The following is a 13878-nucleotide window of genomic DNA, read 5'->3' as shown; positions in this document are numbered from 1 at the left end:
CTACTGAAAATGATGGCTAGGCTTTGTGCTGGAGAAAACATTGACTCATTTGGCACATGATGTCCGATAACTTTTCTGAAAGCAGACTATCATGGATCATAAGAAATATTGGGGAGAATTGCATATCATTCAGACTGGGGCAGCATGACAGAGCCAAGATCCAACAAATCCAGAGATGATTGTGCAGAGAAGAAAAATAACTGAAGATGTGCTGTGTTCAGGCATGCAGAAATTGAAATGTGAGAGCAATCTCATTTACTTAATGAATGGAAAAAACATTGTATGGTCCACTGTATCACATTCCACAAAGCAGCTGTCTAGGGATAGTATACAAGATAATCACCAAGGATGTAATACGTGATTTCAAGCAAGGCAGTTTCAGTACTGAGAGTAGATTGGAAGTCAGGTTAAAGGGTTTCAAATGAGGAAGGATGGGAATGTAACTGGGAGGTTACATTCAAGGAGTTTGACAAACAAGATTACAGATGTAGTGAGACAGGACAGATGGGTCAAGAGGCTTGACAGGGTATAAACTAAGGTGTTGTTTACCCCGGTTGGGGAAGCTAAAACACAGGAGCAGTCTCAGGGTAAGGGATTGATCATTTAGAAATGAAATGAGAAATGTCTTCACTCAAAGGGTTGTGCATTGTTGGAATTGGGTTGTGACTGCTCCATAGTTGAGTACATTTAAGGCTGAGATACAGATTGTTGGTCTTTCAGGGAATCACAGAATATGGGGAGCAGGCAGGAATGCCACGACTTGAGGGGCCGTATAGTTGTCTACTCCTATTTCTTATGTTTTCAAGTGGTGTTTCGGAGGAGGCTGTTTTGAAAGGATGAACTATCCTTTGAGCAAAGAGTTCCATAAAGGATGAATTATTCTACAGTGAAATAAAATATAATTGCAATTAAAAATCATTACCCAATAGTACTTTGTTTTTGCAAGTTTAACTTGAAACAATGTAGGCATTCAACAAAGCAGGTTTGGTCTTCCTAATTCACAAGAACCAAATTAATTGGCAGAGCATACTGGATTGTGCAAAGAAACAGGATTTTAAGGCTGATTTTAGTAGAAGAGGAATAGCAATACATTAAACAGTGCGCCCAAGGAAAAAAAAAAATGGAAATCTGAAATTAAATACAGAAATGCTGAAAAATCACAGGTCCCAACAGCATCTACAAAGAGAAATGGTATACAAGATCAGTCATCAGAACTGGAACTAAAACATAAACAAGCCCCTTGGGCGGTTTTGATAAAACAAGAAAAAAAAGATATTACAATCTCAGAGGAAGTTGTTTCAAAGACCTGCAAACTACCAGAAAAGCAGGAAACAGATGTTTTAAAAGATCTGAGTGAGGCACAAATATACATTATTCCTCAGTAATTAACTAAAAGCAAGATGCAATAATTTTTCAGGTCAAACATTGACTGGTGAACCAATACACCGTGAGTTTTCATGTTCCTAGAATTATCAAAGGAGTGTTTTCTCTCTGGTACTGGTCTCTAAGGTGTCATTAAGCTCATTAGCAATTAGATTTAACTACTGGAAATTTTTAATACCTGCAGTAGCTCACTTACAGCGACAGTAACAGAAAATCCGGGACTAAATACTACAATTCCTCCAGTCAGTCACATGTTCCAAACAATTAGTTTCCCTCTTATTTGGTGTCTTTATCATGCACCATCCTACAGGTATGCAAGAGCAGTTATGAACGATCTGCCCGCATTTATTCACCTCTTCTGGGCAAACAGCTAAGGGAAATCGGTAAATGTTTGGCACCTTTCCCTGATGGATAAAAATTATTGGACAATAAATTCATATTTATTTAACACATTCAAAATAATCATCACCTGCAGAGATACAATTAACTGCTCCGCCCAGCCACCAGCAATTATACTTGACCATGAAAACTTTTTTTAAAAAACTTATTCAACACATTGATGGAAATAAGATGAAGGCTTTAAATTCATTTGAGTTCAGATATTTATAAATCAGTCATATTAAAGTGGTGATTTTGGTCTTCTGGCCTCTAATGGAATTACCAGCTTTCAACAGGCTCTATTATTTTATAGCTTATCAAACATGTATGATTTGCTGTGCACATGACATACACACACTAACAGCAGCTCCCAAGCTACAGCCCACACCACCTCCCAAGCTTGATGCTCCTTAATCTCAAATTTCCCCAACATATTGCTTTTCCTACTTGATTTTTTTCCTAAACTGTTTTATTAAATAAACCCTGCTGTTATTGAGGAAAATTAAAATAAAATATTTCAAGACTTCTGCTTTGAATAGAGTCTAGGACTGCAATAACTTTTCCAGACTTATATAAAGATGGTCTTATTGATACAACAAGTACCACCAGCATTTCTTGTAGATTCTGTGGATAAAGAAAATTTCACCCAGTGAAGCAAGGAAGGCAAAAAAAAAACTATTACCACATGACTACATTGACAGGTGTTTGGGGTCAAAATTGCCTATACAACTTTTTGACCTGAGGAATGATGCATGGTTAATATATTTTTGTTAAACTTTTACTCCTGGTGTATGGAGTATTAGCACTAGAGATCCATGGAAAGCACAACTAGATGCAAAATAAACTTCATTTTACTTGCTCTGACACCTGTATCACAACTTTAGAAAAGCACCCTGTTCTGCACCACCCAGGATAGCTATATCTGATTAAAAATCCCAAGTTATCTATGTTTATATCATGCAACCTGTAGCCATTAGGAAGTGGATTAAGAATGACCAAACTCATTTCAAGTCAGGGCACTGGAGTCAGAAGAAAGTTCATCATCCCAGGCGGACAGATTGAATACTTGATGCCAGAGATGAATGGACACTGGTAATGTATGGCATCCCTTTATTTAACAAGTGAAAGTCTAGGACTGGACATCTAAACATTTATATTTCAGTGCAACCACCTGAGATTGATATGGTTCCATCAGAAACTGTAAAACTTTTCTTCATAAAATATAAAAGCTAATAATGGTGAGATCCAAATACAAATATTATGTAGACTTTATTGAATGTTGCTCAAAACCCCAAATAAGGTGTCTCATTTACAAAAGAGCTTCACACTGCCATAGGTTTACAGAATGGAATGGTTCTCTGGCACAGCATCAGAAAGACTAGTTGAAGAAAAAAAACATACAATATTTTATGCTCAAATTTCTAATGTTTTCTGTGTATGCATAACTCACTCCCTTTCATGTTACTCGAGGTCTGTCGCATTGTGAGAAGCACATATAAAATAGGAAAAATCTATATTTAAATAGCTGACTAATTTTCTATGTGCAGCACAATCAAAAAATTATTTTTTTCAAGTCATAATTTCACCACTCAATTATTTTCACTCTGGTCACAAATGATAAATTCATTTATTCTCTGTGAATTCTAAAAAGTGACATAATAAATTCATGATCAGACAAAGTTACAAATATCATGTGGTCACACAGTAATGTTCAAAGTTCATATTTTTTCTTTTTAACATAATTTACAGCTCATCAAAAAAGCTGGTCTTTTTTGGAAGTATACTGCTGAAGGTTTGCCTTGTGTATGTATTTTTCCCACACATTTTCCAAAATATGTACGAAATGCTCCATCACTCCTAGATTGCAACTGTACACCAACTGTTGTTTCTGGTCATTTGGCACTTGATTTACTGTTCCGAGCATTTTCCACATTGTGGGTATTGATCTGCAAGCTGCCAGCAAGCACCTGGCTCCTCTGGAGCTGCAACTCTTCAAGGTTCTTCCAAAGCTCCTCACGCTCCTGTTCTTTTTTCTTTTCACTGCAGATTGAACATGAATCTGTTACTGAACAATGCAATACTAGTAAACACATTGTGAAGCAGGGTCAGCGAAGGAATTTTAAATGTGAAAAATTATTTTATAACTTTCTGCAGTCATCTCTAATTGCAGCAACAAAATTGTAAAATAGATTTGTGGAATTGTTAAAAATACAGGCCTCAGTTATTTTTCATGAATGATCATCATTGACTTAGTAGCCACACAAAATGTCCATTACTTTTTAAAAGAGGACATTGTTGAAAGTAAAATGAAAAAGGCATGATTTTTATTTTGTTGCACAAATGCTATTTAGCTCCAAAAAAATGGATAATTTTTAAATTTTTGTTCCCAATGCGCCCATGCAAATTTTAAATACAGTGGACAACTGTAAATTATTTTGTAATTTGTTATACACATTATCAAAACAAATAATTAACTTGCAGTGTATTTGCATCATTTGCTACAAAAACACACAAATATTTCTTGCTACTGCACATCGACTCCTCACCTAAAACTAAAATGACCATGACACTTGTTATTTTAACAGCATTGATCTTTCTGCATCACAAAAATCCAAGCCTCATGGTCAAACGTGGTGGCTCATATTATTAAAAATGAAAATGACATACAACTTTTAAAAAGCCACAATCATGGGCAATTGAAATAATTACACCCATTGGAAACAGCTTTTGTCTGGTACTTGGTTAAAAATTTGTAGTAATAGTTCTCTATAGTCTGCCATCACATTTATATAGCTTCAGTTCACTGAACAGCATATGAAGTGGCATGAGCTTTGTCACAAGCCAACAAATGAAGAGTGCAATCCAATAGAAAAAAACAGCAGCCTAATGGTTGATGTACAAACATATCACAAGATGGTAAAGGTAGTTCCACACAATATTCAAATCCCTGCTGTCAACTGAGCTATTAGTAAATGGGATGTAAGGAGATAAGGTTCTTTCCCCACTTCATACTCTCAATTTATTTTTATTCATTCACAGGATGTGAGCTTCACTGGCCAGGCCAGCATTTATTGCTCATCTCTAGTTGTCCTTAAGGTGGTGGTGGTGAGCTGCCTTCTTGAACTGCAGTCCATGTGGCGTAGGTACACCCACGGTGCTGTTAGGAAGCAAGGTCCAGGACTTTGACCCAGTGATAGTGAAGGAACGGCGATATATTTCCAAATCAGGATGGTGAGTGACTTGGAGGAAACTTCCAGACAGAAGTGTTCCCATGTGTCTAATGCCCCTGTCCTTCTACGTGGTAGTGGTCGTGGGTTTAGAAGATGCTGTCTAAGGAGCTTTGGTGAATTCCTGCAATGGCATCTTGTAGGTGGTACACACTGCTGCTGTGTGTCGGTGGTGAAGGGAGTGAATGTTTGTGGATGCGGTGCCAAATTAAGCAGACTGCTTTGTCCTGGATGGTGTCCAGCTTCTTCAGTGTTGTGGGAGCTGCACTCATCCAGGCAAATGGGGAGTATTCCATTACACTCCTGACTTATGCCTCATAGATGGTGAACAGGCTTTGGGGAGTCAGGTGGTGTTATTCGTCGCACGATTCCTAGCCTCTGACCTGCTCTTGTAGCCACAGTATTTATAAAGCTAGCCCAGTTCAGTTTCTGGTCAATGGTAACTCCCAGGATGTTGATACTGGGGGATTCAGTGACGTTAATGGCATTGAACATCAAGGGGCAATGGTTGGATTCTCTCTTGTTGGAGATGATTATTGCCTGGCACTTGTGGCGCAAATGTTACTTGCCACTTGTCAGCCCAAGCCTGGATATTGTCCAGGTCTTGCTGCATTTGGACATGAACTGCTTCAGTATCTGAGGAGTCACCAATGGTGCTGAACATTGTGCAATCACCATCCTCACTTCTGACCTTATGATGGAAGGTCATTCATGAACCAGCTGAAGATGGTTGGGCCTAGGACACTGCCCTGAGGAACTCCTGCAGTGATGTCCTGGAGCTGAGATGACTAACCTCCAACAACCACAACCATCTTCCTTTACTGGTTGGATTCATACCTAGCACAGAGTTTTCTCCCTGATTCCCAATGAGTCCAGTTTTGCTAGGGCTCCTTGATGCCACACTTTTGTCAAATGCTGCCTTGATGTCAAGGACAGTCACTCTCACCTCACCTTGGTGTTCAGCTCTTTGGTCCATGTTTGAACCAAGGCTGTAATAAGATCAGGAGCTGAGTGCTCCTGGCAGAACCCAAACTGAGCATCAGCGAGCAGGTTATTGCTAAGCAAATGCTGCTTGATAGCACTGTTGATGAGACCTTCCATTACTTTACTGATAATTGAGAGTAGACTGATGGGGCAGAAATTGGCCGGCTTGGATTTGCCTGCTTTTTGTGCACAGGACATACCTGGGCAATTTTCCACATAGCCGGGTAGATTCAGTGTTGAGGCTGTACTGGAACAGCTTGGCTAGGGGCACGGCTAGTTCTAGAGCACAAGTCTTCAGTACTTTTGCTGGAATATTGTCAGGGCCCATAGCCTTTGCAGTATCCAGTGCCTTCTGCCGTTTCTTGATATTATGTGGAGTGAATCGAATTGGCTGAGGACTGGCATCTGTGATGCTAGGGACCTCTGGAGGAGGCCAAGATGGATCATCCACTTGGCACTTCTGGCTGAAGATTATTGCGAGTGCTTCAGCCTTATCTTTTGCACTGATGTGCTGGGCTCCTCCATTATTGAGGACGGGGATACTTGTGGAGCCTCCTCCTCCAGTGAGTTGTTTGTCCACAACCATTCACGACTGGATGTGGCAGGACTGCTGAGCTTAGATTTGATCTGTTGGTTGTGGGATCGCTTGCTGCTTATGCTGTTTGGCACGCAAATAGCCCTGTATTATAGCTTCACCTAGTTACACCTCATTTTTAGTTATGCCTGCTGCTGTTCTGCTGCTGATGGCCCACAGCACTTCATGGATGCCCAGTCTTGAGTTGCTAGATCTGTTTGAAATCTATCCCATTTAGCAGTGCCACACAACACGATGGAGAGTATCCTCAATGTGAAGGCGGGACTTTGTCTTCACAATGATTGTGCGGTGATCACTCCTATCGATACTGGATAGATGCATCTGCGGCAGGTAGGTTGGCTGAGGTCAAGTCTAGCAGCTATGTCATTTAGGACTCAGCCAGCTACCAAGCATTGAAGTCCCCCACCCAGAGTGCTTTGCCACCCTCAGCGATGTTCAACATGGAGGGCAGTACGTGGTAATCAGAAGGAGGTTTCCTTGCCCAGGCTCCATGGGGTCTGGAGTCGATGTTGAGGACACCCAGGGCAACTCCTTTCTGACTATATGGTGATGGTGCAGTCTGGGGCTGTAAGGTATGATGACTAGTCTATGAGACAGCTCTCCCAATTTTGGCACTAACCCCTAGATGTTAATAAGGAGGACTTTGCAGGGTCCTAAAGGGCATTAGTGAACCAAGTGGGTTTTTACAACAATCGACAATGGTTTAATTCCAGATTTTTATGGAATACAAATTCCACCATCTGCCATGGCGGGATTCAAACCCTAGGTCTCTGGTTACTAGTCCAGCGACAATACCACTACGCCATCACCTCCCTGTATAGGTGAAAAAGAAATCAAAGCAGGAAAGCAGACTGTGCTAGTGAGTTCGCCATACCCTCAATGTGTTTTTTGTCAGCAGTAAAGAGGGACAATAAATACTTAGAAAGGGGAATATGTAAAATGAAAGATGATTGCATACCGCTGCCTTTCAGCCTTGTAAGATGCTGTAAGTTCATCGAACAATGATCCATTCATCTCCATTAATGTTTTTAGTACGTTGTAAACAAGTGCTACAATGGTTCTGTAAAACAAGTTTGCATTCACTTAAATGCACAGCATGGTTACAGTTACAGAAGGATTTGTGGAATCAAGAACAGTGTGAAATAGATGATTTAAATAAACTGAAAATATCTGCAGTCTGATCTTATAGTTAAAGATGGAAAAACAATCCAGAAAGATAGATCCAAAACACTAAACAGAATAGTTCAAACTAGCACATGGGCAAAATTAACATTGCTGTCAAGAAATTTTTATTCACAAAAAAAATGCTCAACCTCCAGAATGCATTCCAGGTAGAGTAACTCTTTCGAGCACAAACACATTTCCATCTGTTTCAGATGAAGTTACATTGTTTCATAGTTTGCCATTGTGAGATTTGAACTCTTGAACTTGGGGTCACAAACCCAGTACCATAACCACTTGGCTATTTAGGCCAAGCCTTCCAGGTAGAGTAGTGGAACACCCTGGAATTAATTAATAAACAGCTGGAAGCTGTGTTGGAGAAATAATTAGGTACTTCATAATGGATGAGCTAAAATGGGCAGAATGACTTTCTTCTCTAAGAGCATAAGGAATAGAAGCAGAAATAGTCCATTCAAGCCTGCCCCGCCATTCAATAAGATCATGGCTGATCTGCCCTAGGCCTCAACTCCTCTCTTGTGCCAGCTCCTGATAACCCTCAACTCCCCGATATTCCAAAAGTCTACCTACCTCCTCTTTAAATATTTTCAATGATCTAGCCTCCAAAACTCTTTGGGGTGGAAAATTCAAGACATTCACTAACTTCAGAAGAAATTCCTTCACCTCTCAGTTTTTATTTGAATGCCCCCTTATTCTGTAACTATGTCCCCTAGTTCGAGATTCCCCCACTAATGGAAATATCTTCTCAACATCTAACCTGTCAAGCTCCCTCAGAATCTTGTATGTTTCAAGATCACCCTTCATTCTTCTAAACTCTAATGAATAAAGGCCTAACCTGTTTAGCCGTTCTTAATAAGTCAACCCCTTCATCCAAGTAATCAGCCTAGTGAATCTCTTTTGAACTGCCTCCAATGCCAGCATACCCTTTCTTAAATACAGGGATCAAAACTGTACACTATACTCCAGGTGCGGCCTCACCAACACCTTGTACAGTTGTAACAAGACTTCCCTAACTTGAACCCCATAGCAATTCCATATGCCTTCTTAATTACTTGCTGCACCTGCATGCTAACTTTGTGTTTCATGCACAACACCACCCAGATCCCTCTGTGCTGCACTCTTTTGGAGTCTCGCTCCATTTAAATAATAGTCTACCTTTTGATTTTTCCTACCAAAGTGCATGACCTCACACTTTCCTACATTAAACTCCATCTGCCAAGTTTTCTGGCCCACTCACCCAACCTGTCCATATCCCCTTGCAGATTCCATATGTCCTCATCACAACATGTCCTCCCAACTACTTTTGTATCGCCAGCAAATTTAGATACATTATACTTTGCCCCCTCCTCCAAGTCATTAATATAGATAGTAAATAATTGAGGCCCGAGGACTGATCCTTGTGGCACTCCACTAGTTACATCTTTCCAACCTGAAAAAGACCCATTAATCCTGACACTGTCTTCTGCATTAACCAATCCTCAATCCATGCTAATACATTACCCCCAATACCATGAGCTCCTATCTTGTTCAATAACCTTTTATGTGGCATCTTATTGAATGCCTTCTGGAAATCCAAATACGCTCTATCTACCAGTTCCCCTTTATCAATTCTGCTTGTTATATCCTCAAAGAACTCTAGCAAATTTATCAAACATGATTTCCCTTTCACAAAACCATGTTGACTCTGTTTGATTGCATTAAGCTTTTCTAAATGTCCTGGATTAAACAGGTTAGGACTTTATTCCTTGGAGCATAGAAGAATGAGGGGAGATATGATAGAAGTTTACAAAATTATGAGGGGTTTAGACAGAGTAAATGCAAGTAGGCTCTTTCCACTTAGATTAGGAGAAATAAACACGAGAAGACATGGCTTTAGGGTGAAAGGGGAAAGGTTTAGGGGGAACATTAGGGGGAACTTCTTCACAGAGAGTGGTGAGAGTGTGGAATGGGCTACCATCTGACGTGGTAAATGCGGGCTCACTCTTAAGTTTTAAGAATAAATTAGATAGATACATGGACGGGAGAGGTCTGGAGGATTATAGACTAGGTGCAGGTCAATGGGACTAGCGGAATAATATTTCGGCACAGACTAGAAGAGCCAAATGGCCTGTTTTCTGTGCTGTACTGTTCTATGGTTCCTGCTATTTCTTCCTTAATAATGGACTCTAGCATTTTTCCCAACTACAGACGTTAGGCTGACTGGCCAAAGTCTCCTGCTTTCTGTCTCCCTCCCTTCTTGAACAGGAGTATCACATTAGCAGTTTTCCAATCTTCTGGGACCCTCCCAGAATCCAATGAGTTCTGGAATGCTTTGACCAATGCCTCCACTATATCTGCAGCCACTTTCTTTAAAATCCTTGGATGCAGGCCATCAGGTCCTGGTGACTTGTCCGCCTTTAGTCCCATTAATTTTTTTTAATACTTTGTCCCTCGTGATAGAGACTGCTACAAGATCTTTCCTCCCATTAGCTCTTTGCTTATCTGATATCTTTGGGATGTTTATAGTGTCCTCCATCGTGAAGGCCAATGCAAAATATTGGTTTGAATGATGTGCCATTTCCCTGTTCCCTGTTACCAATTCTTCAGTCGCATCCTCCAAAGGTCCCACACTTACTTTAGCTACTCTCTTTTTATATACCCATAGAAACTTTTGATTTTTGTTTTTATATTTCTTTCCAATTTACTTTCACGATCAAGTTTCTCCCTTTTTAGCCATCCGCTGTTGGCTCCTAAAAAATTCCCAATCCTCTTCTCTACCAGTAGTTTTTGCTGCTTTGTATGCCTTAGTTTTTGATTGGATACTCTCCTTGACCATCTTTGTTAACCACGGATGGTTCAATCTTCTCATTGAGTCCTTCATTTTGACTGGGATAAATTTTTGCTGAGCATTAACAAATATCTGCTTAAATGTCTGCCACTGATCATCCACTGACCTTCCCCTTAGTCTATTTTCCCAGCCTGCTTTAGACAACACTTTTTTCATTTCTCCATAACTGCCCTCATTTAAGTTGAGAGCACTGGTTTGAGACCCGAGTTGCGCACCCTCAAACTGAATTTGAAATTCTATCATGTTGTGATCGCTATCCCCTAGAGGATCCTTAGCTACGAGATCTCTTATTAATCCTACCTCATTACACATTACTAGACCTAAAATAGTTTGTTCTGTGTAGATTCTGCAATGTATTGCTTAAGAAACAATCTCTGATGCACCCTCTACAAATTTGTCTTCCATGTTACCCCTGCCAATCTGATCTGTCCAGTCAATATGCAGATTAAAATCAACCATGACAATTGAAGCGGCCTTCTTATACACCTCCATTATTTTCCGATTTATACTTTGTCCTACAGTGATGGCAACTCTTCGGGGGGCCTATAGATGATTCCCACCCTTGACTCTTCCCCTTGCTATTCCTTATTTTTACTCAAACTGATTCCACATCACTATCAATGGCACCTATATCACTACTCACCACTCACTGATACCTTCCTTTATTAACAAAGCTACCCCACCTCCTTTTCCTTTTTGCCTATTTTTCCAGAACATCAAATACCTTCGAATATAGAGTTCCCAGCCTTGGTTACCCTGCAATCATATCTCTGTAATAGCTATCAAGTCATACCTATATATTTCTATTTGTGACGTCAACTCAATTGTTACAAATTTTGCGTGCATTCAGATAAAGAGCCTTAAGCTCCAATTTTTTTTACCATTATTACTCATTCTGGTTCTAATTTCTGCTGTGTTTCTCTGCTTGTGTTTTCCGCCCTTTCCTGTCACACTTTGATTATCATTCACCTCTTCACTACCCTGCACCTCTGCTCTCTCGTTTCCTTTTGGTTCTTAAACTTCCCTTCAATTGAACCCTCCCCCCCACTAATTAGTTTAAAGTCCAATCTACAACCCTAGTTATACGATTCGCCAGGACATTTGTCCCAGCATTGTTCAAATAAAGCCCGTTCCAAAAGAGCAGCTCTCTCCTTCCCCAGTACTGGTGCCAGTACCCCATGAATTGGAACACATTTCTCCCACATCAATCTCTGAGCCACACATTTACCTCTCTAATCTTATTTACCCTACACCAATTTGCACATGGCTCAGGTAGGAATCCAGAGATTACCACCTTTGTGGTTCAGCTTTTTAATTTAGCCCTGAGCTGCTTGTCCCTCAGCAGAACCTCTTTCCTAGTCCTACCTATGTCGTTGGTACCTACATGGACCACGGCAACTGGATCCTTCCTCTCCCGTTCCAAGTTCCTCTCCAGACCAGAAGAGATGTCCTTAACTTAGCACCAGGTAGGCAACACAGCCTTCGGGACTCTCTGTTTTTGCTGCAGAGAACAGTATCTATTCCCCTAACTATGCTATCCCCTATTACTATTACATTTCTATTCTCTCCCCCTACTTGAATGACGTTCTGTGCCATGGTGCTGTGGTCAGTTTGCTCATCTTCCCTGCGGTCTGTACCCTCGTCCACACCGAGAGCAAGAAGCTTGAACCTACTGGACAAGGGCACCAGCTGAGGCTCCTTTCAAGCTAAATTCTGGATCCCCATACCTACCTCACATGCAGTCACACTCCCGCGTCCCGGACCATGGCCTAAATTTAATGTAATTAATCTAAGGGGTGTGACTGCCTGCTAAAAAAAAGTGTCCATGTAACTCTTCCCCCTCCCTGATATCTCGTGGTATCCACAACTGGGACTCCAGATTATCAACTTTAAACAGAAGTTTGTTGAGCAGCCCATACTTGTTACATATGTGATCACCGTAGATCGCACCGACATCCACCAGCTCCCACATACTACAGTTGCAACACATCGCCTACCCAGCCATCTCTATTCTATTTAATTAATTTGGATGTTAAATATTTTAAAAGTGAATTTCTTAACTATACTCTGCAGCTGTAAATAACGTCTCCTGATTTAAACCATTTGGCCAATCAAAAGAGTCACAGAAGAGATACCCACCGATCACCTACCTGTTTTCCTTTGACGTCACACTTCAGCTCTGACAGGTAGAAACAGGGAGAAGGGGCTTTCTGCTGCTGCTTTTTATCTCCTGCCCCCTTCCCTTCTCACGCCGGTCCGCTCTCCATGTACTCCCCACTCTCCTCTCGCTGCTTTAAAACCTATCCAGGGATTCCCTATCCAGGATTCTCTATCCAGGGATTTTTTAAAAAAGTATCAATTTAAGGGATTCTGTTCAGCTGGCTAGAATATTTGAGATGAATAGGGATGTCAAAACCAGAAGGCATGCTAATAAAATACATAGGCAAGAAGCTAGTTTAAATGTTACAAAGTTATTTCTTTTCACATGAATCATTTCATGTGGTGAGTAAAGATTTTGTGAAGTCATTCAAAATGAGCATGAACAAGTTCCTGTCAGAGACGGGGGTGTTTCCAGTTATATAGCATAAAGTTTGGAGTAGCTGAGAATAGGATTTATGAGCTTTTCTCAATTGCCTTAGAGGATTAGAAAGGAATTCAGGAGTTTTTCCTAAATTGGCCTCAGGGTTTTGCCTCTCTCAAAAGATTGCATAGCTATTTTTTTAAAGAAAACTCGCATTTATATAGTACCTTTCACAACCTCAGAATGCCCAAAGCGCTTCACAGCCAAATGAAGTATTTCTGAAATGTAGTCATTGTTACAATGTGGGAAACACATTAGTCAATTTGTGTTCAGCAAGTCCCCACAAATAGCAATGTGGTAATGATCAGCTAATCTGTTCTTTCATGATGTTGATTAAGGAATAAATATTGGCCAGGACAATGGGGCTCTCGCTCCTGCTCTTCTTCAAAAGAGCACCATGGGATCTTCTGTATCCAGCTGAGAAAGCAGATGGGGCTATTTAACATCTCAACCAAAAGGCAGCAAACCTCTGACAGTGCAGCACTTCCTCTGTATTGCACTGAAGTTTCAGCCTGGATTTTCATGCTCAAGTCTCTGAAGTGGGACTTGAATCTACAACCTTCTAACTCAAAGGCAAGTGTAAGAGTGCTATCAACTAAACCACAGCTGACACTCAGAGAATTGGTGTCAACTAAACAATATAGAACCGTTTAATAATCATTCATACTACAATCATAATGCTAGTGTGCACTGACACTACAGGTATAATGTAGTGCAGTCTGAA

At 40.6% G+C, this 13878-nt stretch overlaps 1 protein-coding gene across 4 annotated transcripts in view; it reads right to left on the bottom strand.

The window, feature by feature from the left end:
• Positions 1 to 3011: 3011 nt before the first annotated feature.
• ppp2r5a (protein phosphatase 2, regulatory subunit B', alpha isoform) overlaps positions 3012 to 13878 on the bottom strand; it is a 236953-nt gene continuing 226086 nt past the window's right edge. For all 4 annotated transcript variants that reach the window (XM_041182923.1, XM_041182921.1, XM_041182920.1 and 1 more), the window contains 2 exons: positions 7526 to 7627; positions 3012 to 3801 (listed from right to left, as the gene is read on the bottom strand). In XM_041182923.1, coding sequence (XP_041038857.1) covers positions 3654 to 3801; positions 7526 to 7627 — 250 coding nt within the window. In that variant the 3' untranslated portion in view covers positions 3012 to 3653. The remainder of the gene's footprint in view (positions 3802 to 7525; positions 7628 to 13878) is intronic.

Source organism: Carcharodon carcharias, chromosome 2, assembly GCF_017639515.1.
Source record: "Carcharodon carcharias isolate sCarCar2 chromosome 2, sCarCar2.pri, whole genome shotgun sequence".
Lineage (NCBI taxonomy): Eukaryota > Metazoa > Chordata > Chondrichthyes > Lamniformes > Lamnidae > Carcharodon > Carcharodon carcharias.
This window is presented reverse-complemented; position numbering and strand designations above follow the sequence as displayed.